We start from the raw sequence: 26,112 nt of genomic DNA, 5'->3' as shown, positions 1-26,112 counted from the left end.
CACACAGACGTGGAAATTTCCAAGACGGTCAGGCAAAATGGGGTATATGTGTCATTTTGAGCTAAGGAGAAGGGGGTAGGGGTCTGGGACTTCAGAGGGAAGGAATACGAGAAGAAGAACAGATATTTGATGATTGGCTGTTTGCCTGCCTATACAGATGGCCGCTCAGATAAAATTTATCTCTGCTAATAACCCTTATTCTGGAAAGACCCTCCAGTGCAGATTCTTCTATGGAGTTAAGGGAAAAACAAAAGTTTCTCTTGAGCTGTAGGGTCTCACTTGCCTTCAGCTCAAAATAATCTACATGCCAAAGTAGCCCATTCTGGGGTGTGGGGAAACTGTCCCAAACCCTTTCAGCTCCATCTGTTTAAGGAAAATGGGCTTACAGCAAAGAATGGGAATGGGTAACTGGGGACAATGAGTGTTTCCAATTTCTTGGAAATACTCTGAGAAGGATGGAGTGCTATTTTTGTCTCAGTGGTTTAAACATTTGGTGGCCTTGAGGTAAGAAGCTAAACCACATGATAAAGAAGAGGTCGTATGTGTGTATATATAGAGACCATATACACACACACACATAGATATATACATAGATATATACAATGGAATACTACACAGCCATAAAAAAGAATGAAATCTTGCCAATGGCAGCAACATGGAGGGTATAAGGCTAAGTGAAATAAGTCAGACAAAGACAAATATGATTTCACTCATAGGTGGAATTTAAGAGACAACAAAAGTGGGGCACTGGGGTGGCTCAGTTTGTTGAGCATCTGACTCTTGATTTCAGCTCAGGTCATGATCCCAGGGTCATGGAACTGAGCCCTGCATCATGTGCTGAGTGTGGAGCCTGTGTAAGATTCTCTCCCTCTCTTCTTCTGCCCCTCTCCTGCTCATGCTCTCTCTTCTCTAGAAAAGAAAAGAAAAGAAAAGAAAAGAAAAGAAAAGAAAAGAAAAGAAAAGAAAAGAAAAGAAAAGAAAAGAAAAGGAAGGAAGAGGGGCGCCTGGGTGGCTCAGTCGGTTAGGTGTCCAACTTCAGCTCAGGTCATGATCTCATAGTTTATGGATTCAAGCCCTGCATCCAGCTCTATGCTGACAGCTCAGAGCTGGAGCCTGCTTCAGATTCTCTCTCTCTCTCTCTCTCTCTCTCTCTCTCTCTCTCTCTCTCTGCCCCTCACCTGCCGGCACTCTCTTTCGTCTCTCAAAAGTAAATAAAAACATTAAAAAATTTAAAAAATAATAAAAAAAGAAGAAACCACAAAAAAAAAAAAAGGAGACAAACCATAAAAGAGACTCTTAAAACTAGAGAACAAACTGATGGTTACCAAAGGGGAGTGTGGGGCCACCGGATCAGGTGGAGGCCCCGCGGCCAAGGCAGTGAAAGAATTCACCCAGGGCAGAACGAAAGAGATAGAAGTTTATTGGATACATTGCAAAGGAGCAACAGGTGGGACAGTGAAGGAGAGACTAGCTGCCAGGAGGCAGTGGTGGGGGGCTGTGGTTTAAGGGGGAAGGTGAAGAGGTGTGGGAAAGTGTGGAATTTTCCTTTTTTGGTACCTGTGCCCAGTTGTAAGTAATCCATTGGTCAGCTAGGGATTATGGATATTTTGAGATGGGCCTCCTTTTTCTTCCTTTTTTTTTTTTTTTTTTTTTGATTTTAGAGATAGAGAGGAAGCACGAGTGGGGGAGAGGGACAGAGAGAGAGAGAAAGAGAGAGAGAAATTCAAGCAGGCTGCATGCTCAGCACAGCCCATGACCCTGTGATCATGACCTGAGCTGAAATCAAGAGTTGGACACTCAGTGGACTGAACCATGCAGGTGCCCCAGGGTGGATCCCCTAATGGGCGTGTTTGTATGCAGCCTGGTGGTCACTGTGGGCCCTCGTACCTCACTCAGCTTTCCATCGCTCAGGTTGGTTGCCTAAGACCAGCCTTTACACGGAGGTGGGGGTGGGGTGGAGAATGGGTGAAACAGGTGAAGGGGATTAAGAGCACACTTACTGTGAAGGGCACTGAGTAATGTATAGAATTGTTGAATCACTATACTGTGCACTGGAATATGTGTCATTCTCGTGTATATGTCTTACGTGAGAAGGGTAGGGGTCCGGGCTTAGAAGAGGAGGAAGCCCATCAGCTGGAAAGGGAGAGGAGATGCTTGGAAAACAGAGGTCACCCTCTTGTGCAGATCAGTTTCTTAGGTAAAAAGAAATCTCTGTTAACAGCTCTCTTCCGGTACAGGCTCTCCTTTCCGCTGTAAATCTAGACGGTTGAGGGAGAGATAAAGAACTTTTCCTGAATCTGCTGGGTTTTGATTGCTTTTAACTCAGAATAATCATGCCAAAGTGGCCCATCTTGGGGCAGCCTGCTCTAGGCCCCTACACAGGTCTAGGATTTTATGATTCCTGTAGGAGAGATATGAAAGAAAACTTCAGCCTTGGGGAGTTTATAACACAAACGGAAAAGACTGAAGAGAAGCAGAATTTGTCACCCCAAAATATGTTTCTGTGGCATAAGGATTGATTTAGGCTGATTCTTTTCTTTTTTTTTTAAATGTTTTTATTTATTTTTGAGACAGAGAGCATGAGCAGGGGAGGGGCAGAGAAAGAGGGAGACACAGAATCTGAAGCAGGCTCCAGGCTCTGAGCTGTCAGCACAGAGCCTGATGTGGGGCTCGAACTCACAGACTGTGAGATCATGACCTGAGCGGAAGTCGGACGCTCAACCCACTGAGCCACCCAGGCGCCCCTAGGCTGATTATTTTCAAGAAATAGCAGATAGGAGAAGCTCTGGAAACCGTTAGAAATTACCCTTTTACAAAAGAAATTTACATGTAGAAGGGAAATCTCCATTTGTCTTGTTTTTGTTTGCTTGGCTTGGTTTGGCTGGGGACAATATACTTTATTGATGGCACCTGTGGAGGTGGGGCTCCCCAAGCCTTTCTCCTTCTTCAGGGGGTCTGGGATGGAAACTGCATAGAGGTCAGGAAAATTCTCAGTGTGTTGGAGGATAAGTTGGGGAAAGGACTCCCCAGCAGCTGAGGGCCTCTGTCTTCCTCCTGCTCTCACTTGGGGCTGGTGGTCCAGGGGACTGACTCCTACTCCTTGGAGCCATGTAGGACCATGATGTCCACTACTCGGTTGCTGTAGCCAAATTCATTGTCATACCAGGAAATGAGCTTGGCATAGTGGTCATTGAGGGCAGTGCCAGCCCCAGCATCAAAGGAGGAAGAGTGGGTGTCGCTGTTAAAGTCATAGGAGGTGACCTGCTCCTCACTATAACCCAGAATGCCCTTGAGGGGGCCCTCTGATGCCTGCTTCATCACCTTCTTGATATCATATTTGGCAGCTTTCTCCAGGTAGCAGGTCATATCTACAACTGACTCATTGAGGGTGAGGACGTGGAAGGCCAAGCCAGTGAGCTTCAGCCTTGGTGGCACCAGTAGAAGTGGGAATGATATTCTGGGGAGCCCCTCAGCCATCACACCACAGCTTCCCAGAGGGGCATCCATGGTCTTCTGGGAGGCAGTGATGCATGGACTGTGGTCACAAGTCCCTCTACAGTGCCAAAGTTGTCATTGGATGACCTTGGCCCAGGGGGCCATGCAGTTGGTGGTGGAGGAATTGCTGACAATCTCGAGGGAGTTGTCACACTCCCCATGGTTCACACCTGTCACAAATATGAGGAAATCAGCAGAAGGGGCAGAGATGATGACCCTCTTGGCCCCACCCTTCAAGTGAGCCCCGGGCTTCTCCCTGGTGAAGACCCCAGTGAACTCCACAACATACTCAGCACTAGCATCATCCCATTTGAGGTTGGCGGGGTCTCACTCCTGGGAGATAGAGATGGGCTTTCTGTTGACAAGTTTCCTGTTCTCAGCCTTGACTATGCCATGAATTTGCCATGTGTGGAATCATACTGGAACATGTAGACCATGTAGTTGAGATCAATGAAGGGGTCATATATGACAACAATATTCACTCTGTCAGAGTTAAAAGCAGTCCTGGTGACCAAGCACTTAATGTGGCCAAATGTGTTTACTCTGACCTTTATCATTATGTCTCCTGGATGCAGCTGGCACTATTCCAGAAGATGCTGCTGTCCATCAAATGAGGAGGAGCAGAGAGCTGGGAAATACCCATTTGTAAAGCTGTTCTCCCTGTCCCAGAAAGAGAAGATAATCCTAAATCGATAGAAACTCTTACCAGTGGGGAAGGCACCAGCTGAAATTTGCATAACATACCCTTGTTTCCTGTGCTTCCCCCTATCCCCCCCCACCCCCAACTTCCCATAACTGGCCTGGCCCCACCTCCTCCAACACCTTTCTTTTGTCTTTAGCTGGAGGTGGTATTTCAGGTGGTGGCTTGGGCCGGTTTAGGGAGTTATTCCATTTTCCTGGGAGTCTCCCATGTGTACAGGAGGTATACATGTTATTAAGCTTCTGTTTGTTTTTCTCCTGTTAATCTTTTCATTGCATGAGGGTCTCAGCTAAGAACCTACAAGGGTAGAGGGAAAATTATTTTTCCTCCCCTATAAGGCCCAAACAAACAAACACGTGGTGTAAATGCCCCATTAACTATCCACTAGCCAGCTGCAGGGAGGACAGAATAGTACTATGGCTGTGCCGGTGCATTTACTAGCCAGCTGTCTCCCATCATTCTACCAAGCCCATGCCCCTCAAGTCTCCCTGGACTGACCTGAAATGAGCACTCAGTGTTCTTACTTGCAAGCTATCGAAACTGATTATACCATGTGGGAAGGGGACTTGTTGAAATGACATGGGGTGCCCACAGAATCAGCAGGAAACTGAAGACCCAGATTAGGAAATGGACAGGTACCACAGGGGCTCCAGGGGCTGGGTGCAATTGCCCTGAAATGATTGTGACCCTCTCTTCAACTTTACCCTTCCTTCTAGATTCAAAGTTCTGGGTAGGACTCCTCTCTGTCTCCAACACGGGAGGTGAGGCACAAGCAGTACCCTTCCTTCCAATACGTCTACACGCAAGGAGGTTTTCTCAAAAAAGGTAAGAAGGATGGTTGCTGGACAGCTCCTCAAAATTCAAGCACCCTACCTATGGCCTCTCCTCACTCGGTCTGAATGCCAAGCCGTAGCAAGAGTTTCCAAATTGAAGACTGAACCCGGTGTTCAGTTAGAGAAGAGAAGCCAGCAGGTCATAAATGGTGCTGAGGGCGATAAGGAGGAAAGAGTCTTCATTCTGACCAGTGAGTGCAAGCTTGTGCTCTGCCAAGGCAAGAAGTGAATATTTGTTGAGCACCTACTATGTACCAGACACTGATTAGGCCTCTTACATGCCTATCTCCGTTGACCTTCTCATCAACCCTGAAAAGTCAGTATGTTCATGTTTGCAAGAGAGGAAACAGACTCAGAGGGATGAGGTGATTTACCCGAGCTCTTGCAACTTGCACGTGGTAGGGCAGGGAGTAGACTCAAGTCTCCCTGGCATCAAAGTCCAAACCACCCACACCAGGAAACTGCTAGTTCCTCCAGTGACCTGGGCATCAGAACAGGGCAGGTTGTCATGGCCCTGGCCATGGCTACAACAGATAAAGCCAGTCTATCCCAATTTCGTGTGCACTCTGTCAGGGAGGAAGAATTTACTCTGCCCTTCAAGGTCCTCCTGGCTGGACTGAGACTCAAACTGACATCAGACGGACTAACACATAAAAGCAAATTTCATTTCGTACTTATGGGGAATCCACGCAGACATGGAAATACCAAAGACGGCTAAGCAAAATGAGGTATATAAGTATTTCTGAATGGAGGAGAAGGGGGTAGGGGTCTGGGACTTTAAAGGGAAGGAATGAGCGCCTGCGTGGCTCAGTCACTTAAATGTCTGACTTTGGCTCAAGTCACAATCTCATGGTTCGTGAGTTCAAGCCCTGCATGAGGCTCTGTGCTGACAGCTCAGAACCTGGAGCCTGCTTTGGATTCTGTGTGTGTGTGTGTGTGTGTGTGTGTGTGTGTGTGTGCATGTGTCTGTCTCTCTCTCAAATATAAATAAATGTTAAATAAATAAATAAATAAATGGAAGGAAGGAAATTCACAGGAAGATGAAAAAGAATAAATGTCTGGTAAACAATGATGTCTGGGCCCCTCAGAAACAGTGGGACCCTGAGGACTTCCATCGAACAGGCCTTGCCGGGTTCCTCCCTGGCTCCCATCCCCCCATATCATAGTGTAGTTATCTACGGTAATAGCTCTCTTCCTGGCAGGTCCTCCTCTCAATTCTTTTTAGGCAGTTGAGGGGGGGGCAAAGAGCTCTTCCTGAATCTGCTGGGCCTAGCAGTCACCCCACTACCTATGATAGATGACAGAAGATAGGGAGGAGCCCAGCTTTTCTTCTAGACTAAGCCAGATCCCACTGCTTGGGTCAGGGAGACATCTGGGCTCTCTCAGATCCCTAAGGACAGTCAACTCTTGGAGAGTAGTAGAGAGAGAGGAGTCTTCACTCAGCTCTTGAATCAGCTGGATTGACAATCCCCAACCCCCACCCCAGGACAACCATGGGCTGGAAGAGGCTTGTGTCACTAGCCAGCATTGTCCAAACCCCGCATGGTTTTGGGAATGCCCAGACTTGTCCTACGATGCTTGCCCTGAATCCCCAGGACAGCAGGACCCTAGCAGAGAAGCCCCAGTCCGAGCGAACAGCCTCCAGATTGCCTTCAGTGCCCGGACAGTCCACCTCTACTTACCCACCTGAACAGCAGCTCCTCTGTCCCCATAGAGAGCCCAGGGCTGGTGGTACAGAATCCCCCAAGGGACAATGATGGAGAGAATGGGGTGGGGCTTGAGTGGCTCCCACGTGGAGCAGATCACCCCCAGATCATTTCATACAAGGCTGCTTTAGGACCTGCACGGAGCAGGTGCACTTCAAGGAGTGGTCACTGGGTGTCACCGCTGCTTCCTAGGCTTGTGCACTCGTGGGTGGGCTAAGGCTGAAGCATGCTGGAGAGAGAAAGTCCTTCTTTGAAACTCAGTTTACGGACCTGATATCTTCTGTGTCTTCTATGTCCTCACCCCTCTCATCCCCTGTCCCCCTTAGCTGGCCTGGATTGTCCATCATGGAGTTGCTCCCCGGCCTCTCTCCTTCCTGGTTCAGAGCAGATACCAGCGGCTGGAGAAGGTCACACAGCAAGATGGGCTTTGCCATTGGTTCGTGATCACAGGCTGAACACAGGCACTCCATTGCTGGTGAGCCATCTGTCCCCAGGGACCCAGGTCTCACTCTCCTGCTCCCTTAGACAACAGCTTCATTTCACCAACCCCCTCACAGCCCTCTTCCACTCTCACTGGCTTCCTTCTGAAAGAAAAAATGCAGTGCCTTCTTCACCCTTTGATCATGAAATCTCTATACTTACCAGTGTTTTTACTCATTCTTTTGTCTTCTGCTTCTGCTCTGAATCCTACCCCCTCCTTCTCAAGGTCCTGGACCCTTTGCCTTCTTCTATGTTCTTCTGACTTACTATCTCAGCCCATCCTGCAGAATTCCCATCAGCAAACGATTGAGCTCATCTTAAATACTGCTGTCTGCATACCAAGTGCCTCTGTCTACCCGCCCATGTCTCTGTTCCCTCTCAGCACTAAAATTCTCCTTATGTCTCAATGCTATCCAAAAAGCTGTCTCTTCTGGCTACCTCCATTCATTCTTCTGCCTGCTCAGATCTGCCTGATGCCCTGCCTTGCTCCAGAGAGTTGACTTTTCAAGGTCACTATGATCTCCGTGTCGCCAAATGCCCTGGATGTCCATGTCTCTTTTTGTAAGTGTATTCTTTTTTTTTTTTAGTTTATTTTGAGAGAGAGAGAGAGAGAGAAAGCAGGGAAGGGGCAGAGAGCAAGGGAGAGAGAGAATCCCAAGCAGGCTCCACGCTGTCAGCACAGAGCCCGATGCAGGGCTTGGTCTCACAAACCTCAAGATCATGACCTGAGCCAAGAGTTGGACACTTAACCGACTGAGCCACCCAGGTGCCCCTCCATGTCCCCTTTCACACTGTCCCCAGGATTGTGCACAGCGGACCAGACCACTTTTTCTTCCCTTGGCCTCCATAGCACCACCCTCTCCTGACCTCTCAGATCTCTCCTCCTCGGTGTGTCCGTCCTCTACCATCTGATTCTAAATACTAGAATTTCTTTAACCTCGGTTTTGAAAAGTCTTGTCTTTTCCTTTTGACCCCGTTTCCTAGGTAATCACATTCATTCCTTCTGATCTGTGTACATCACCTTTTATACCGACGATGCCCAAACTTATATCTTTGGTTCAGTCCTATCCATTCGGCATCTCTATCTGCAGTGTTCACTGGTGTTGAAAACGTGTCCGGAATGGAATATTCTCAACTGTCGCCTCTCCCCAAACACCTGTCCTCCTTCCTCCAGTCTTCGTCTCTGCAGCCAGCACCACAGTTCACCACACGGCTCAAGCCCCAAACCGAGGAAGCCTCACTTTTTCCTCACCCCTCCCCCATCCCGTTAGCAAATTCTATCTCAGATTCATTTCAAATCCCTTCACTTCTCCCCCTCTCTGCTAACCACCCACACTCACGTGGGCCACAGTCATCTCTCTACTACACTCAGACAAGATATCTCCGACCAGCCTTCCCATTTGCACACTCTTCAATCCATTCTTGACACAGCAGCAGTGATGGAAATGTTCTGTATCTTAATCTGGGTATATACATGTAAAACTTTGGGGTGTGTTCAGATTTGTACACTTTACTGGAGGATAAAATTCAACAACAATGGCAAAACACCCCAAAACCCACAAAACTAAACAAGACGTCAGTTCCCCTGTTAGAATCCTTCAGTGGCTTCATTCCATCTTCGGAATAAAATCAAACTCTGCATGACTTGGCCCCGGTCTTTTTCTCCAACCTCCTCTCCCACTAGACTTCTCCCTTGCTTGCCAGAACCCAGCTTCCCTGGCTTTCATTTGTTTTTTTCTAATAAGCTTCAGCTTGCCTGCCTGACTCAGGACCTTTGCTCAGGCTGCTCCCTCAGCCCAGAATCCTTCCCCATGCTTAGCACCTTTCTTCCTTCACATCACCTACCAAGGCTTACCCAGACCATCACGTCTAAACTATATCAGCCCATTTATTCTTTCTGCTCCCAAATCATTATATTTTTATAATGCTACTATAATTGTTTTGTTTTTCTACAGTTAGGACCAGCTTATACATTTGACACTCACTACACACATGCTATTAGGCTAAGTGCTACATAGATAACCAATGCAATGAGTCTTATACTCAAAGAACAGACTCTTTTTCTCTTCACTTTTTTTTTTTTTTTTGGTGTTGTTGTTCTTATAAATCTAAGTAGAGGGGCTTTAAAAAAATCATGCATTCATTCCAGGACAGCAGTCTCTAACCCTGGGGCTGAAGATGGGAGAGTTGGTGAGTACATGGTGTAATGGGTTAAGCTGTGTCCTCCAAAAAGACAATGGGTAAGTTCAAGTGGGAAGAAGCATACCTAAGAAAAATTTTAAAGCCATACAAAATAAGCATTACACACACAAGACAAAATGCCTTTATTTTTTCCCCACAAATTAAGTCAGAGGCTAAAAGCACAGGACCCAGAGACCACCTATGTAGCACCAAGACTCCTGTTGCAACAGGTCCTTATCTGATACCTCGTCTTCCGACTCAGCCCTCTGACATATCTGATTATTTTTGACAAGTGCAATCACCTCAACAACAGAGCCATTCAGAACATTTCATCGATACAGAAGCTCTTCCAAGAGGATCTCTGTTTAACTGCTCCAGGGATCTCTCTGCTGGTGATGGCTTTTCTGTGGTTGTAGAAGGACAATCTAACCACCTCCAGGCGAACCCGTTCCAGCAGCCAGTCCTCCAAAGAGCCCAGTGCATCCGAGATCCAGGAGCACCCACTGAAGTCTGGGTGAGTCTGGGACAGAAATGGCACAAGGGTAAGACAGAGCAGTGTAGGCTTCCCACCCCAAACTGGCAATTTATGGTCTAACCCAGCACATACGCCTTCCATGGATTTGTGCATACATGGGGCCACACTAAATCACCACAGGTACGATGGTAGGGGTGTGAGGAAAGAAACTAGGTCATTGTATCTATCAAATGTCTGGGGAAGATGGGGAAGGGGAATTTGTAGCTGGTGAGAAAGAGCACCTTTATCTGTAGAATACATACTAACTCTGGTCACTTAAACTTTTGTGCCTCAAGGGCACCTGAGTGGCTCTGTTGGTTGACCGTGGCTCAGTTCAGCATCCCAGGTGGGTTCGAGCCCTGCATCAGGTCCCGCACTGAGTGTGGAGCCTGTTTAAGAGTCGCTCTCTTGGGGGGGGGGGGCATCTGACTTCGGCTCAGGTCATGATCTCACAGTCCGTGAATTGAGGCCCTGCATCGGGCTCTGCGCTAACAGCTCAGAGCCTGAAGCCTGCTTCAGATTCTGTCTCCCTCTCTATCTCTGCCTCTGCCCTGCTTGCACTCCGTCTCTCTCTCAAAAATAAAATAAAATAAAAACATAAAAATTAAAAAAAAAAAGAGTCTCTCTTGGGGCACCTGGGTGGCTCAGTCAGTTAAGTGTCAGACTTCAGCCCAGGTCATGTTCTCACAACTCATGAGTTCCAGCCCCACATTGGGTTCCTCACTGACAGTACAAAGCCTGCTGGGGATTCTCTGTCTCCCCCTCTCCCTCTGCCTCCTCCTCCACTTTCACACGCTCTCTCTCAAAATAAAGAGAAATAAACTTAAAAAAAAAAAAGGATTCTCTCTCTCTTCCCCCCTCACACTCTCTTAAAAAAAAAGAAAAGAAAAAAACTTTTGTGCCTTAATTTTTCCTAACAGAAGTGGAATTAACATCCAACACCTTCAGAAGGTGGAAAATATAATTTTGGTTTTTTTAAAGTTTGAGAGTGAGAGTTGTTTTTCTTTTAAAGTTTATTTATTTTGAGAGCAAGAGAGAAAGAGATAAAGACAGAGAGAGAGAGAGAGAGAGAGAGAGAGAGACAAGAATCCCAGGTAGGCTCTGTGATGACATTGCGGACCCGACACAGGGCTCAAACCCACGAACCGTGAGATCATGACCTGAGCCAAAACCAAGAGTTGGACACTTCACCGACTGAGCCACCCAGGCGCCCTGATAGAAGTTTAGAGTAGATGTTCACACTCTGTATTTCGTATTAGTAAGCATCTTGTTTGAACACTTCTCAGTTTGCAGCCTTACCTCCTTGTGCCGACATGATCTCCAGCCACGCTGGGAAAACTCGCTCTTCCTCGGATGTGTCCCTACGTTTTCTGGTCTCCATACCACTGTTGATCTCCCATCTCTACCTACCATGCTGACCCCCAACCCCACCTTTCAAATCCTATCCACCCTTTAGGATTCTTCCCCAAGAACCCCTCTGGCTTATCTGTGTTCCACAACTTCCCACTAAAGATCAGGGCTCTGTATATTCTCAGAACCTGCATCACAACGCCACTTTATGTCATTCATGACTTCGTCTAAAGTTAGAGGGGCAGCTGGAATCATCAGGAGAATGATCTCCGGTGCCCTGAGGATCACCCACCCAGGACTCTAATCCTAGCATGAGATGTCATATAAGCAAGTAATATTCTCACATTGGGCCTCAGTTTCTTTTTTTGTAAAAGGAAAGGCTTGAAGCAGTATTTGAAAGGTTTCTCCATGTCCTCCGTGGTCCCATCCTGCAGGACTTGTGAGCCCCTTTGCGATACAGACCACATCGTTTCCATCTGAGCTCCCCAGCAGACCTGGCTTCTACTGAGACGCTCCATACATTAATCCAACCAACATGTTTTATCCTCGCATGCCCTGAGGGGCTGACCCAAGGCACAGACCCGACCCTTGGGAGACTTGCCGAAGCAGAGTGGCCTGCCAGACCCATGCAGTGAAGGACAGGCCAAGGACAGACTAATGATTAGAGGATTACTCGGTCCAAGAACTCGCACAGAGAGCCCTTCCAGAAAATGCAGGTTCTCAGTGGGGGGCAGTGTCTCTGGGCATTTTCGGTTGGGAGACAGGGTGCTACTGGCATCCAGTGGGTAGAGGCCAGGGATGCTGCCCAGAATCCCACCATGCTCCAGACAGCTCCCACAACAAAGAATGAAGCAGCCCCCAAACGTTAAGTGCTGGGATTGAGAAGCCCTATATCACGTATTTCTTTCCTTCTCCTAGCATTCCTTCATCCCATTTTCCCCTTCTTCTCCTAGGATAAGCAACAGAGTCCAAATGAAACCCGTGGAATACAGGGGGCTTTTGTAACGATCACCCGTGAACACTCAGCCCTGCCCTATCGTCGTGGAGAAAATTCAAAATCAAGCCTTCTTACATCTGTCACAGAATTACCTTCTTCTCTTCCCCGTAGCTTCTTCCAAAGGGGAAGCCTTCTCTGATTTTGTTCTCTGCAACTGTAGGCTACGAAGTGAGGTTGGGTGGGCGGGAAGGAGGAACGAAAGCCTACCCATGCTAGGTACATTCGAAGTACAGAGCACCACTTAGTGAAGACCTGATGTAAGTGCCTCTTCGCAGAATAAGAACAGACGAGGTGGTGAATCCTCTCTCTGTAAGAGGGCATTTAAGAATCAATTTCTAGATTGCCTGTCAACAGATCCAAGAGAGACACGAAGAGCTCAGGTGTTCAGAGTTACTGCCAACAGACAGCGAGCCCAGTGGGAAAAGATAGCCACCATCTGCAGATCCAATTTATCGAAGCTGTTTGCACGCAACTTTTCAGGAACTTGGGGCGTGAAGAAGGACCCCTGTGTGAGAAAAGCTGAAGTCCAGAACACACCCAGGGCCACTCACATGACACGGGTCTCGGCCATTCTAAGCTTCCATCAGGAGAGCCCCAACTCACTTGCTTTAGGATTTTCCCCACGTAACCAAGATAGGCCTCTTCTTCTTCCTCTTCTTCTTCCCAGAGGCTGAGCTGGCCCTCCCATACTTCGCTTGGGCTGCAGTATACAGTGTAGTCTTCTTCTTCGGGCATCTTAGGTGGTGTAGGCAAATGCAGTACATGCAGAAGGCTTGATCCTTATCACGTCTAGGTCACAGCACTGGCTGGAGGCAAGTGAGCGCCTCAAAGGGGTTTGCTAGGGGGAGCTGGAAGGCACGCTCTCCTAATAAAATCAGTGGTTAGTGACTGCACCTGCAGGAGACAATACAGAACACTTAAGAAATACTAGGTGTGGAGTCTAATAAGGCAGGCTGATGGTACATTCTGGAAAAGAGCTTGAGGTGGGAAACTCAAAATGTTAACCTTTCCTCTGTTCTTCCCATGTAAAAGAGAGAGTGACCACTTTGACCTGACGGCCATTAATTTACCAGGCAACACGGATCTCCGCAGTGATTCCTTGTACGTGTGTGACCCCAGGTGTTCTTATTATAGTGGTTCTTGGCCACAAAGATTTCCATTCAAAAGGACTGAGCCTGGGATCCTGGAAGCTGCATCTTTTGCTAAAGCGTCCCAGGTGAGTTGGGGCCACCTGGGTGGCTCAGTTGGTTAAGCATCCGACTCTTGGTTTTGGCTCAGGTCACGATCTCCTGGTTTGTGGGATGGAGCCCTGAGCTGGGCTCTGCGCTGACCGTGCAGGGCCTGCCTGGGATTCTTCCTCTCCTTCTCTCTCTGCCCCTCCCCTGCTCGCTCGCTCTCTCTCTCTCTCTCTCTCTCTCTCTCAAAATAAATAAATAACCATTAAAAAAAATAAAAGCATCCCAGGTGAATCTAATGACCGGCCAGATTTAGGATTCATTGGTCTGTAAAACCTTCCCGAAGCAACCCCACAAGATCAGGGGTTGGGGTTCGAGGAACAGCTCCGCACGGATGTGCCCTGTGTGTGTGCATTTCCACTGGGAGGGGTACCTGGCTGTGCAAGAGCAATTAGGAACTCAGGTGACGAAGCATGAACAGGGAAGCCAGGAAGTCACTGTACCTTCAAGACTGAAGGTTGAGAAACCCTAGATGGGGAGGTCGCGAACTCCCCACAATTAGCATTATCAGCTGAGCTACAAGGAAATGCCCAGCCTCACACGAAGGAACAGATAAGAGGACGCCAGAGAACCAGGTGTCAAAAGAAGAACCAGAACAGACACTCCTCCTTCTCCCAGTTACGAGCCACACTGAAGCCCCAGCTCAGGGGACTGGCGGGGACTGATGCGCTGGGAACTCCCATTTATCGAGCCCTATGTACCCGACCCCATGCAAAGTGTGTAATGTACCTTATTGCAATCAGTTCTCAGGGCAACAATATGAGGTCGGTATTCGTATTACCGTCACTTTACAGAAGAGGAAACTGAGTCTGGAAGGGCTCACGTGACTTGTCCGGGGGTCCCACACAGTGCACGATGGCAGGACCGACCCCTCCCTGAGCCTTTGCTCCTAACCCCATGCTCTGCCGCCCTTCCAACCCGAACACCAGAGCCCCACTCTCCTTGTCGTTACACACGTGTGCTCTGCACGGCTGCTGCGTGCATTTATTCATTGATGGAGAACTTGGAATGTAGTTCCAAGAACTTGGAATGTAGCCTATCCGTGGTGCAGGCTCAACTCCCCTGAATGAATTCTTTGGTGACAAAGAACTATACTGAACACTTCTGTGAAAAGAAAAAGACAGTCTATGACCTGGCTGTCAAAGCACATCCCACCCACTGCCTCAACTCCTACTCTCCTCTTGCCGGCTTCATCGCTCATTATCTGTCTAGTTAAAAATGCAACATAGGCATAGAGCATATATGATGAAATGCACTGGGTGTCTTAATGCAACAAAGTAAATACAAACTGGCAGAAGTCATCTGTGGGATGGCACTCTTCAGTGATGGGGGCAATGGGGAACCAAATGAGCACTGTAATGTCCAGAAGATGCTGGAGAGCCCTGGAGAAGGGTGACAACAGAGGTGATGTTGCCGTGGGAGTGTAGTAAGAAGCCCTGGCCAGATGGCACTCACTCATTTAAAAATACTCAGCAAATTGTGATCCCCTACTAAGTGCAAGGCCCATGGGTCTGCATGGAAATGGTGACGAATTACCAAGAGGAATCACAAAGCTGACATAGGGAGAAGTCATAGGGTGATCAGAAGACTCACCAGCATCTGTTAGAAATCTCAGTCAGCTAAAAAGGATATGCGATAAATTGCCTGCTAATACATTCCCTATCCTGGGGGCTCAGTCGGTTGAGCATCCAACTTCGGCTCAGGTCATGAGCTCACAGTTGGTGAGTTCAAGCCTTGCATCGGGCTCACCGCTGTCAGTGCAAAGCCCACTTTGGCTCCTCTCTCTGCCCCTCCCCTGCCCACACTCTTTCTGCCACAAAAATAAACAAACATTAAAAAATAAATATGTTCCCTATCCTGAAGATAAAAGAAGCAGTTACACTAACAGCAATGCTAACTTGTATTTACTGAATGCTCAGTACCTGCCTTGAATTATACAAAGCACTATATAGACATCTCACCTTGTGGTTTTAATACTCAGAAGTATAGAAGAGAGGAGGAAACCGAGGCTTATAAAGACAAACTAATTTGTTCAAGGTCACACAGGCAGTAAGTTGCGAAGCTAGGAACTGATCTCTGATGTGTCTGGCACCAAAATTCCCATCACTATTTCTCCCAAGTTAGGCCTCCGCCCACCTGCAGCAAAATCTCCTGAGCTGCTTATTAAAATGAAGATCCCCAGCCACCATCGATGCCTCGGTACAAGTATCTAAAGCTTGGGTGCCACTGTATCCCTAAGGCCTCCTGAGAACTGTATGGGGAAAATGCTCCTCTGATCCGAACCCTACTCAGCACAGAAGGGCTAATTAGAGACTTGGAAAGGGTGGGGACACTAGGAGAAAGTGACTGCGATGTGGCTAAGCACAGTCAGACACAGACCTTAGACACTGAGAAGGCCGACTTTACGGAGTTTAGTGATAATTGTGTTAGAATTCTACGGATACAAACTCTAAGAGGGAGATTGACTTGAGAAAAATAAAAGGCTCTTCCTTAACTGGCCATGACCTTGGCTCTCCTCCTTGATTGTAATTCACTTCGACCTGGTCCTATCTTGGTGGACTATCAGATCCAAAGGACAAACCAAGCTCATAAATAGGGGTAATGAGTAACAAGAAGATGCGAGAGTTGGGATTCAGGGCATGGAGTGTCTGGGGAGTGGCTCAGGAGTAAGACTGAGTGAAATGGTGTTGGAGCCTGCTTTTGTGCAGCGACGTCTACGTGGAATGGGGATAGCCTGGAGCCTGCTTTTGTGCGGTGACATCTACGTGGAATGGGGGTGGCCAAAAGAGTCAAGTGGCCCAGGTAAGTCTGGCATTGCAGCACACAGTAGAGGGGATTCAGACATTGGGTGGGACACTGGACTACATAGCTTCTGAGGTCTCCTGGTTTTGTGGCTTCTACTTTTCCCCTGTCTCATTTCTTTAGGGTTCAGGCTGTTAGAATTTGGAGGGAAGCACTGCTCATATCATTTCTGCCTCTGGATAGTCCGAGGAATTAATCTTGTTGATTCAAAAAAGTCAGAGGGGCACACTGTGCATTATATTGTATTTTGTTTATTTTTCACACTGTGCATTTTAACATCATCTTATTTCGTGATCTTAATTCTAGGAGATGAATACTGCCAAAGCTCACCAGTTGAGAAACTCTGGGTGAACGGCAGGAGGAGAGGGAGTTTGGGGGACAGATTAGAAGATGTCACCTTGGGAATGATGTCACACTGTTCCTGGAGTGTCAGCACTATAGATACTAATCGAATATTAATGGTGGATGATATTAGTACCGAATAGTTGCTACTTTGTCAGGTGGAGGTAAGAAAAGAATCCAAATTTTTCCCAGCCCCAGCAATATCTTATTTAACCTCTACACCAAGCTTTTATTTTTTTATTTATTTTTTATTTTTTGTATTTTGAATTTCCAGTTTTTTGTTTGTTTATTTTTAATGTAGGTTTTAAATTTATACCCAAGTTAGTTAGCATATAGTGCAACAACAATTTCAGGAGTAGATTCCTTAATGCCCCTTACCCATTTAGCCCATCCCCCCTCCCACAACCCCTTCAGTAACCCTCTGTTTGTTCTCCATATTTAAGAGTCTCTTGGGCCGCCTGGGTGGTGCGTCGGTTGAGCATCCGACTTCAACCAGGTCACGATCTCGCGGTCCGGGAGTTCGAGCCCCGCGTCAGGCTCTGGGCTGATGGCTTAGAGCCTGGAGCCTGTTTCCGATTCTGTGTCTCCCTCTCTCTCTGCCCCTCCCCTGTTCATGCTCTGTCTCTCTCTGTCCCAAAAATAAATAAACGTTGAAAAAAAAAATTTTATAAAAAAAAAAAAAAGAGTCTCTTATGTTTTGTCTCCCTCCCCATTTTTATATTATTTTTGCTTCCCTTCCCTTGTGTTCATCTATTCTGTGTCTTAAAGTCCTCATATGAGTGAAGTCATATGATATTTGTCTTTCTCTGACTAATTTCACCCAGCATAATAGCCTCCAGTTCCATCCACATAGTTGCAAATGGCAAGATTTCATTCTTTTTGATTGCCGAGTAATACTCCATTGTATATATATCACATCTTCTTTATCCATTCATCTGTAGGTGGACATTTGGGCTCTTTCCATACTTTGGCTATTGTTGATAGTGCTGCTATAAACATGCTGCTATTGTTGATAGTGCTGCATGTGCCCCTTTGAAACAGCACACCTGTATCCCTTGGATAAATACCTAGTAGTGCCATTGCTGGGTCATAGGGTAGTTCTATTTTTAATTTTTTGATGAACCACCATACTGTTTTCCAGAGCTGGTGGGAATGCACCAGCTTGCATTCCCATCTACACCAAGCTTTTAGAGGAGAAAAAAAAATATGGAGAAAAGAAGGCCACCCCCCCCAATTAAAAATAGGAATAGGAAGGGACTGGGGTTACCTGGAGAAGATCCAGGGTACTGCCCTCCCTGACTTCTCTATCTTCCTCCCCCAGCATGTTGTCTCACAAATGCTCACTGCCACCTTGGGCAGTGGAGACTACCCACTACTCAAAGCAGAAGCTTTGAGTTCTGGTCTTAGCTCTACCAGCACCTTGCTCTGACCTAGTCAAAGGCAGGGGCTCTTCCTGGGACTCAGTTTCCCTAGGGAGTATATGTTTGATTATACAACCATTGAGACTCCTTCAAATCTTGCTATTCAAAGTATGGTCTGTAGGGTATCTGGCTGGCTCACTTGGTAGAGCGTGTGACTCTTGATTTCGGGCTTGTGAGTTTGAGCCCCAGGCTGGGTGTAAAGATTGCTTAAATGAAAAAAAAAAAAAAAAAAGAAGTATCATCTGCAAACCAACAGCAGCAGCCCTTGGGAATCTTGTCAAAATGCCGATTTCGATTCAGTAGGCTGGAGGTGGGACCTGAAACCCTGCATTTCTAACAACATCCCAAGTGATTCGTACACACTTTAAGGTTTGATACATCCTGCCTTAAGACATTATCAATCCATCAACTGATTGTGGTCGTGCCTTGTTGCTTTCCCTCTGGTGGGTTTCTATCACACCCCCAAATGTTCTAGTTCTAGAACCACATCCAATGGCCAGGATAGATTGAGAGTTAGTGATTTTCTGGCTTGGGGCTTGGAGAAATGCCACAGGCTCCTTGAAATAGAATACTACACCCCCACACACCCATTTTCCTAATAAATAAGCTCACTAATTAATTCATCTACACGATTCAAAAAATATGTACAGGGCATCAGGCACAGCTTGAGGGCTGGAGATAAAAGGGTGAGTAGAGCATGGCCTCTGTCCTGGAGACTTTAGGGACGAGGCCTGGACAGCCAACTTCAACTCAGTGTGATAAGCACTTCTGTAATTAGTAAAGAGGATACATTCCAGGGAGATGTTTATAGTCAGAAACTATGTTTTCACAGACAGGAAGAGTTTCTGGAGGCTGTCCCAGGCTGCCTCCTCTACCATTGACGCTATCTTTCCTGTGGCCATAAACATGTGGCTTCTCTGCCCACGCTTGGGAATGTGCTATGGGACAGTCCCCATCTGATGACTCACAGGATACTGACAATGATGGTTTCTTGAATTCTTCTCCATTCCCCAAAGATTAGGACCTGTGGTATGACCCTTCCCTTAGCTTGGGCTTCGTAACCTGGGATCCATAGACAGGTTATTTTGGGCAGAGGGACAGAGGAGTCCACGTATAAACTGGTTTTTGTGTGTGCTTAATATACTTGTCTTGGGAGAGAAAGTCCACATGTTTTCATCAAAGGACAGTGGGTTCTTCTCTCCTTCCTCTCTTCAGCTGATATACCCCAACTTCCTCCCTGCTCAGGCTGACTATGTTAAAAGGAGCTTTGTCTGCAGTATCAGCCCTTCCAAAGAGTTAAGGAAAGATCCTTGTTCCCAACTCAACACTATCACAGGTAAGCACAGCTTTAGATCCACAGGGACAGTAGGCATAGAAATCCCTAGAACCCAATGCACCCCAATGTTTATAGCAGCGCTATCAACAATAGCCAAAGTATGGAAAGAGCCCAAATGTCCATCGATGGATGGATGGATAAAGAAGACGTGGTGCATATATATACAATGGAGTATTACTCAGCAATCAAAAAGAATGAAATCTTGCCATTTGCAACTATGTGGATAGAACTAGAGGGTATTATGCTAAGCGAAATTCGTCAGTCAGAGAAAGACAAATATCATATGACTTCACTCATATGAGGACTTTAAGATACAAAACAGATGAACACAAGGGAAGGGAAGCAAAAACAATATAAAAACGGGGAGGGAGACAAAACAGAAGAGACTCATAAATGTGGAGAACAAACTGAGGGTTACTGGAGGGGGTGTGGGAGGGGGGATGGGCTAAATGGGGAAGGGTTAGCATTAAGGAATCTACTCCTGAAATCACTGTTGCATTATATGCTAACCAACTTGGGTGTAAATTTAAAAAACAAATTAAATAAAAATTAAAAAAGAAAGAAGAACTCCTTGGAACCCAGAGCCAGGTCCTTAGCAATTGGCCAGCTGATCTTTGTCTTTAATAGCTATAGGTGAGAAAATGAACTTCTTAAGTCACTTTCTGGGCTTTCAGGGTGGTGTATGACAGTGAGCTCAGCGATGACATATCCCTTTCCTTTGTTCTGTGAGATGTCTATAGAAGGGTGGGGGAGTGGAGCAGGGAGGTCCATAGGTGGGCAAGCCACCAGGGATACCAGGGAGGCAACTGTTGGGTCTGCTTTTATTTTAAAAACACTTAGGCTGGGGCGCCTGGGTGGCGCAGTCGGTTAAGCGTCCGACTTCAGCCAGGTCACGATCTCGCGGTCCGTGAGTTCGAGCCCCGCGTCAGGTTCTGGGCTGATGGCTCGGAGCCTGGAGCCTGTTTCCGATTCTGTGTCTCCCTCTCTCTCTGCCCCTCCCCCGTTCATGCTCTGTCTCTCTCTGTCCCAAAAATAAATAAAAACGTTAATAAAAAAACTTAGGCTTCAGTAACCACAGAGAGCATACATGCTGCCTTTGATGCACCATTCATAGTTCAAATCCAGTCTTCGGCATGAAAGAGGAGGAAGCATCTTTTGGATAATATCTCAGGCAGAGAGTTCCACGTAATTTCTAATATGGATACGAGTGCATTATCAAGTTATTTTGCAACATAAAGTTTCCTTTCTACTTCTGCTCTAGGATGATTTGGGCTTATAAAATAAATGTATACAAGAGCCTTTGAATATGTTGTTTTTCCTGGCCTTCTTGCTTCTGTCTTGCAGGACTCCTGCTGGGGTGAGCTGTCTTCCTGAATGCAGGGCACCTGGTGAAGGGAGGGCAGGGAGGTGGGGCAGCCCAGAAGCATTCTGGGAGAGAACGAGAGCAAATATTTGCTTTGGAAAATTCAGAGTTGATTTTCAAGGATAAGCCAGTAGCAGGTCAACTGCAGAGGAGTTTGGGGAACAATAGCTTTTGTTTAATGTGAACATACAGTGCACACGCTTGGCCTCAGGACAGAAGTGAACACAGCCCTGAAACCTGCTTCTAGGGGCAGGAGATGAGAATAAGATAAACGCTGCACAAAGACTGATCTTAATGCAGAAAGTCTACCAAGTGGTGGGGGTGACAACCTCGCATCACACAACCCATAGATTCATAGATTCACAGACCATTCCCTATTCATTTATCAAGCAAGTGTGTATTAAGAGCTTTCACATCTGAGGCACTATGCTACCAGGTGCCAGAGTTACATCCAAGAACAGAACAGACATGGCCCCAGACCTCATGGCTCTCTCTCTCGTGAGAGATGGACAAGAGGCTCAAGTGTATTCAGTGTTGAATGGGAGTGACATTTCCAGAGTGCTGTGGGGGTACGGAGGAGGGACAGCCAACCCTCACTTAGGAAATCAGGGAAGCCTTCCTGGAGGAAGTGATGTTGGGGCTGAGAGGTAAGAGAGGAGCAGAGGTTAGCTAGGCCATAGGGGTGAGGGGTGAGACAACAGGGAAGGGAATTTCAGGCAGAGAACAGGTGGCACCCTCCTTGGGGCATATTTGATGACATTTACATATTCAATTATTTAAATTATAAATATATTGAAAATATAAATTATTTAAATTATTTTTGGGGTTTCGAATGGTCTGTTTGGTATCTATAATCTCCTAGCATATCTGTGGCAACCAGACCTTACAGACACTCCTCACCAGAGTTTTCAAAGTGTGTGTGGCTTCTTCAGTCATGGAACATCTGATGTGCAAATTTCTGATGTGGCTTTCATTTCTAAGTATTATAGGGTTTCTAAAGAATAAACGTTTTTATGTTAGGACACTTTTAGACTGTTATTTGATTTTTTTAACTTTATTATTTTGAAATAATTTCAACCTTACAGAAAAATTGGAGGAAGAGTGCAAAAAAGTTCCCACACATTCTTAAATTAAAAAAATTTTTTAATGTTTATTTATTTTTGAGAGAGAGAGAGAGAGAGAGAGAGAGAGAGAGAGAGAGAACATGAGCAGGGGAGGGGCAGAGAGAGAGACACACACAGAATCCGAAGCAGGCTCCAGGCTCTGTCAGCACAAAGCCCGACACGGGGCTTGAACTCACAAACCACAAGATCATGACCTGAGCTGAAGTCGGATGCTTAACCGACTGAGCCACCCAGGCACCCCCTCCCACACATTCTTTATATTCACCAATTATTAATGTTTTGTTACATTTGCTTTATCCATTTCTCTCTCTCTCTCTCTCTATATATATATATGTATATATACACACACATATCCACATGTATTATTATTATTATTCTTTGCCAAACAATTTGAGACATCATACTCTTTACTCCTAAATACTTAGGACCCATCTCCTGAGAATAAGGACATTCTCTTACAGAACCACAATATCATGATCAAATTCAGGAAAACCAATAGTAATGCTGTGCTACTATTTAATTTATAGTCTGTATTCAAATTTCACAGATTGTCCCAATATTGTCCTTTACATTGTTCTGGTTAAAGTCCAGGTCACAAACTGCCTTTAGCTGTGGTGTCTTTTTAGGGCCTTTTAACCTGGACCAGCCCCTCAGCCTTTTTTTGTCTTCCAAGCCATTGATATTTTTCAAGAGTACAGGTTGGTTTTTTGTAGGATGCTCCTTAATGTGAGTTTATTTGGTATTTCTTCATAATTAGATGTAGTGGATACATTTTTAGCAGGTAAGTGATATTATTATGTCTTTCCAAGGAGATGATATCACTCATCATGTCAGTGTGTCTCATTATTGGTGATTTTAACTTTTATTTTGGCTTTTAGTATATTTTTAATTTATTTTTTATTTCTTAATATTTAATGTTTATTACTTTTGAGAGAGAGAGAGAGAGAGAGAGAGAGAGAGAGAGAGTGGGGGAGGGGCAGAGAGTGAGGGAGACAGAGGATTTGAAGCAGGCTGCATGCTAACAGCACAGAGCCTGATGTGGGGCTTCAACTCATGAACTGCAAGATGATGGCCTGAGCTGAAGCCAGATACTCAACCTACTGTGGCTCCCAAGTGCTCCCCACCTTTTTTTTAAAGGTTATTTTATTTATTTATCTTGAGAGACAGAGAGAGAGAGAGAGAGAGAGAGAGAGAGAGAGAGAGCAGAAGTAGGGGAGGGGCAGAGAGGGAGAGAGACAATCCCAAGCAAGCTCCGCACTGTAAGTGCAGAGCCTGGTGTAGAGATCGAACTCACCAACCATGAGATCATGACCCAAGCAGAAATCTAGAGTCAGACACTTACCCCACTGAGCCACCCAGGTGCCCCCTGGCTTTTAGTATATTTTAAGCTGTAACACAAACATACATATCCAAATGTGTTTATATCTAAACGTTATCACAAAGGAGATTAATAATGAGCAAACCTGTTCTATATTATCTTCTTCAAATGCATATTTCAGTGTTTCGTTTCTCCGGCTGTCTCTGTGTATATTGAAACATTTTGTAAATGTGTCATTGATTAATAAATTTGTAGCGGTGCACTGGCCTTTAAAAAGGCTGAATGTAACACTCTAATAGTAACAAATTACTGCTTCCCCATGTAAATCAGGATTTTCTTGATATTGTACAACCAAAACAGTGTTCAAAAGTAAATCGGAATCCCGAAGCTGATTTAAGATGATAGGGACCCCCAATGGACAGACATGGGTTCAGCAAAAGAGCCTTACTGGTCTCAATGCCTGATTTTATATTAATTTGGGCTTATAAATTTATAAAATACATTTTGCATATGTTCTGTACATGTGTTATACGTTGGGCTCCTGTCCAAGATACTGATAAAAAACACACACACACACACACACAAGAGTTCCTTTGCTCTGTTCATTTGAAAACTACAGCTACATCCCATTGTAGATCCTACCCACTGTAGGATTACTTTTGCCCTAACAACCCCAGGGCTCAGGGAATACACGCACATCCATTTCCAATGGGTCACTGAGTATGCTCCCTTGGTTGCTCGAAATTTCACAAAATTTAAGTTACTAAATTTAAAAATTTTTAAATCTTAAATTTTGTCCCATCCCTCACTCCTATGGCCTCACCAATACAAACATTTTAGGAATGTACCATATTATGCAGTTACCTGCTTAGCCACTGACTGACCCACATAATGATCCAAGCAAAGGACAGCCCTACCTTGGAAAGTGTCTAGCCCAGAGGCCTTATTCCCCAAATGAGGACACTGAGAGCCAGAGAGGTGCCTTCTGAAGAGGGAGAGCTGCTAATGGTAGGCTGCAATTGAGCTCTGCCTAAGCCAGGGGTTGGGGTGGCTTTCTTTCTTTTTTAAGTTTATTTATTTTGGGAGAGAGAGAGAGAGAGCACATGGGGAGGGGCAGATGGAGAGGGAGAGGGAGAGAATCCCAAGCAGACTCCTCGATGTCAGCTTGGAGCTGGACTAGGGCTCCATCTCACGAACTATGAGATCATGACCTGAGCCCAAATCAAGAGTCCCACACTCAACCAACTGACCCACCCAGGTGCCCCTGGGATGGCTTCCTGATGGCAGAGGTGGCTCCCTCCTGAGGTGATCAAGCTGCCTTCCCCTCTCTCTTGGCTAGAGTCGGTTGTTGGCAGCGGAAGCAAGCCCTGAGCGGGGTCCTTCCGTCTGGTTTACTCATCTCAAATTCAGCCATGGAGTTGGAGCCCAGCCAGGTCCTTGGGAGCCTCTAGATTTCCTAGCAGATTTCCTAGAAGATGGTCTTAAGGGAAACACAAGGCTGAAGAGGTGCAGCTGCCTTAGAAAGTCATGTATAATATATCTTCATCGGGAAAATGTAGTCTAAGTTCCAAAAGAATTTTCCAAGCTCAACCAATGTATCTATAAATTGGAGACCACTTACAACTCATTCCACTCTATTAAACCAGTTTGGATTTCATATCCACATAAGCAAGGCAGCACAATAGCTACTTGCTGGTTGCCAACGGGGATATGAAGAAATTTAGGGCATGGCCCCGTGCTCAAGAGGCCTGCAATAATCCTAGGGAGATGATGCATTCATATATTAAAGACTTATTAATAATATAAGGTAATGTTGGATGGCATGCTCAAGTCAGTGAACAGAAAGATGGATCACAGAACACTGAAGAAGGGAAGCATTCTGCCATGTGGCTCGTAACTCGAGCAACCTGGATGTAACTGTGGCTTCCTCAGTTCCTAGCGATGTGGCAAGTTACGTGAATTCTCCAAGGCGCTTAGAAAAGCTCTGGGCATTTTAAGTGTCCTCCAGATGTTAGCTATTATTACTCTCTCTCAGTCCGTGGGCGAACCATCATTTCGGGGATGGAGAGGACGCGAGCACAGGAGGAGGAGGGGGGCTTCGCGGCAAGGTGATAGAACCAATCATAAAGAATTATCTTCGCAATATCTCCATGAGCTTCTTCTGGAACTCAGTGGGCAGCCATCAAGTACCGCGGAGCAGGCAATTCTGGAAACCTGATTCCACCCACTTTCCTACGTCGGTCCTCCTCGGCACCGCCCACCCTCCCCCCCGCCCCGCGAGATTCCAGCGCCTGTCCCCAGGGGGCGCTGCCGCCCCGCCACCCAGGCCGGGCCCGGCGCGCGCCCGCGCCGCCCGCCGCGCGCGTGCGCGCCGCCCAGGTGAGGAGGCGGCGGCCTGCGCCGCGGCGGGGGCGGGCTGCTCGGCCGGCGGGGCGGGGCGGGGCGGGGCGGAGCTGGAGAGGCCTGGCCGGGGCGGGGCGGGGCCGGGGCTAGACCAAGGCCAGAGGCGGGACCAGCCGCCGCCGTCTCCGTTTCGGTGTCCCGTCCCCCACAGCTCCGGGCAGCCGCCGCGGGAGAAGCGGAAACTGCCGGGTGCGCCGTGCCGGCCGAGAGCGCGCCGAGGAGCAGCGGGGCGGCCTCCGTCCGGCCCGGACCCGCCGAGCGGCGCGCGGCGCCCCCTCCCCCGCAGCCCCGCGCCCGGCGCCGCGGCCCCGCCCCGACCCCGCCCGAGCTCGCCGCGCGCCCCCCCGCCGGCCCCCCGCGACCCGAGCGCGCCCACCTGAGCCTGTCCGCGCCCACCTGAGCCCGTGCGCCGGCGCCATGGCGGAGCAGGAGAGCCTGGAGTTCGGCAAGGCGGACTTCGTGCTGATGGACACCGTCTCCATGCCCGAGTTCATGGCCAACCTCCGGCTCAG

At 47.1% G+C, this 26,112-nt stretch overlaps 2 protein-coding genes, 1 long non-coding RNA gene and 1 pseudogene across 9 annotated transcripts in view; 2 read left to right on the top strand and 2 right to left on the bottom strand.

Moving 5' to 3' along the window:
* Window positions 1-17,134, top strand: part of LOC102900807 — a 19,705-nt gene extending 2,571 nt beyond the window's left edge. Inside the window, exons 3-8 of one of the 3 annotated variants that reach the window (XR_006589319.1) lie at window positions 4,912-5,020; window positions 7,061-7,775; window positions 9,364-9,909; window positions 13,289-13,472; window positions 16,600-16,799; window positions 17,079-17,134. This is a non-coding gene — a long non-coding RNA (uncharacterized LOC102900807). Of the gene's footprint in view, window positions 1-4,911; window positions 5,021-7,060; window positions 7,776-9,363; window positions 9,910-13,288; window positions 13,473-16,599; window positions 16,959-17,078 lie in introns of those variants that run through there. The other 2 variants (XR_006589318.1, XR_002738266.2) reach the window with 2 other exon arrangements.
* LOC123381845 lies at window positions 2,859-4,265 on the bottom strand (annotated as a pseudogene).
* On the bottom strand, window positions 9,522-26,112 carry LOC111557864 (histone H2B-like). 3 transcript variants are annotated; one of them, XM_045044205.1, is made up of 3 exons: window positions 25,997-26,112; window positions 12,860-13,150; window positions 9,522-9,915 (listed from the first exon to the last, which is right to left on the bottom strand). In XM_045044205.1, the coding sequence occupies exons 2-3, from the start codon at window positions 12,989-12,991 to the stop codon at window positions 9,715-9,717; spliced, it is 333 nt and encodes a 110-aa protein (XP_044900140.1). In that variant the 5' UTR covers window positions 12,992-13,150; window positions 25,997-26,112; the 3' UTR covers window positions 9,522-9,714. The 3 variants fall into 3 exon arrangements, 2 of the variants coding, with proteins under 2 accessions (XP_044900140.1, XP_023100384.1); XM_023244616.2 differs by lacking the exon at window positions 25,997-26,112 and having other exon boundaries at window positions 12,860-13,263; XR_006589317.1 differs by lacking the exons at window positions 12,860-13,150; window positions 25,997-26,112 and adding an exon at window positions 12,349-12,853.
* The window catches only part of MYO1D (myosin ID), a 362,829-nt gene continuing 362,706 nt past the window's right edge, over window positions 25,990-26,112 (top strand). For all 3 annotated transcript variants that reach the window (XM_023244611.2, XM_045044201.1, XR_002738262.2), the window contains exon 1: window positions 25,990-26,112. In XM_023244611.2, the coding sequence (XP_023100379.1) occupies window positions 26,018-26,112 (95 nt within the window). In that variant the 5' untranslated portion in view covers window positions 25,990-26,017.

Source organism: Felis catus, chromosome E1 (assembly GCF_018350175.1).
Source record: "Felis catus isolate Fca126 chromosome E1, F.catus_Fca126_mat1.0, whole genome shotgun sequence".
NCBI lineage: Eukaryota > Metazoa > Chordata > Mammalia > Carnivora > Felidae > Felis > Felis catus.
The sequence above is the reverse complement of the archived record's forward strand: the minus strand, read 5'-3'. Positions and strand labels throughout refer to the sequence as shown.

Excerpts from the sequence above, each read along its gene's own strand:
- LOC111557864 (XM_045044205.1), bottom strand. The coding sequence starts at position 12,991 with ATGCCCGAAGAAGAAGACTACACTGTATACTGCAGCCCAAGCGAAGTA. Across the intron at positions 9,916-12,859 it reads TGGGGAAAATCCTAAAGCAA|ACTCACCCAGACTTCAGTGG; the intron begins GTGAGTTGGGGC and ends TTTCTGTCCCAG.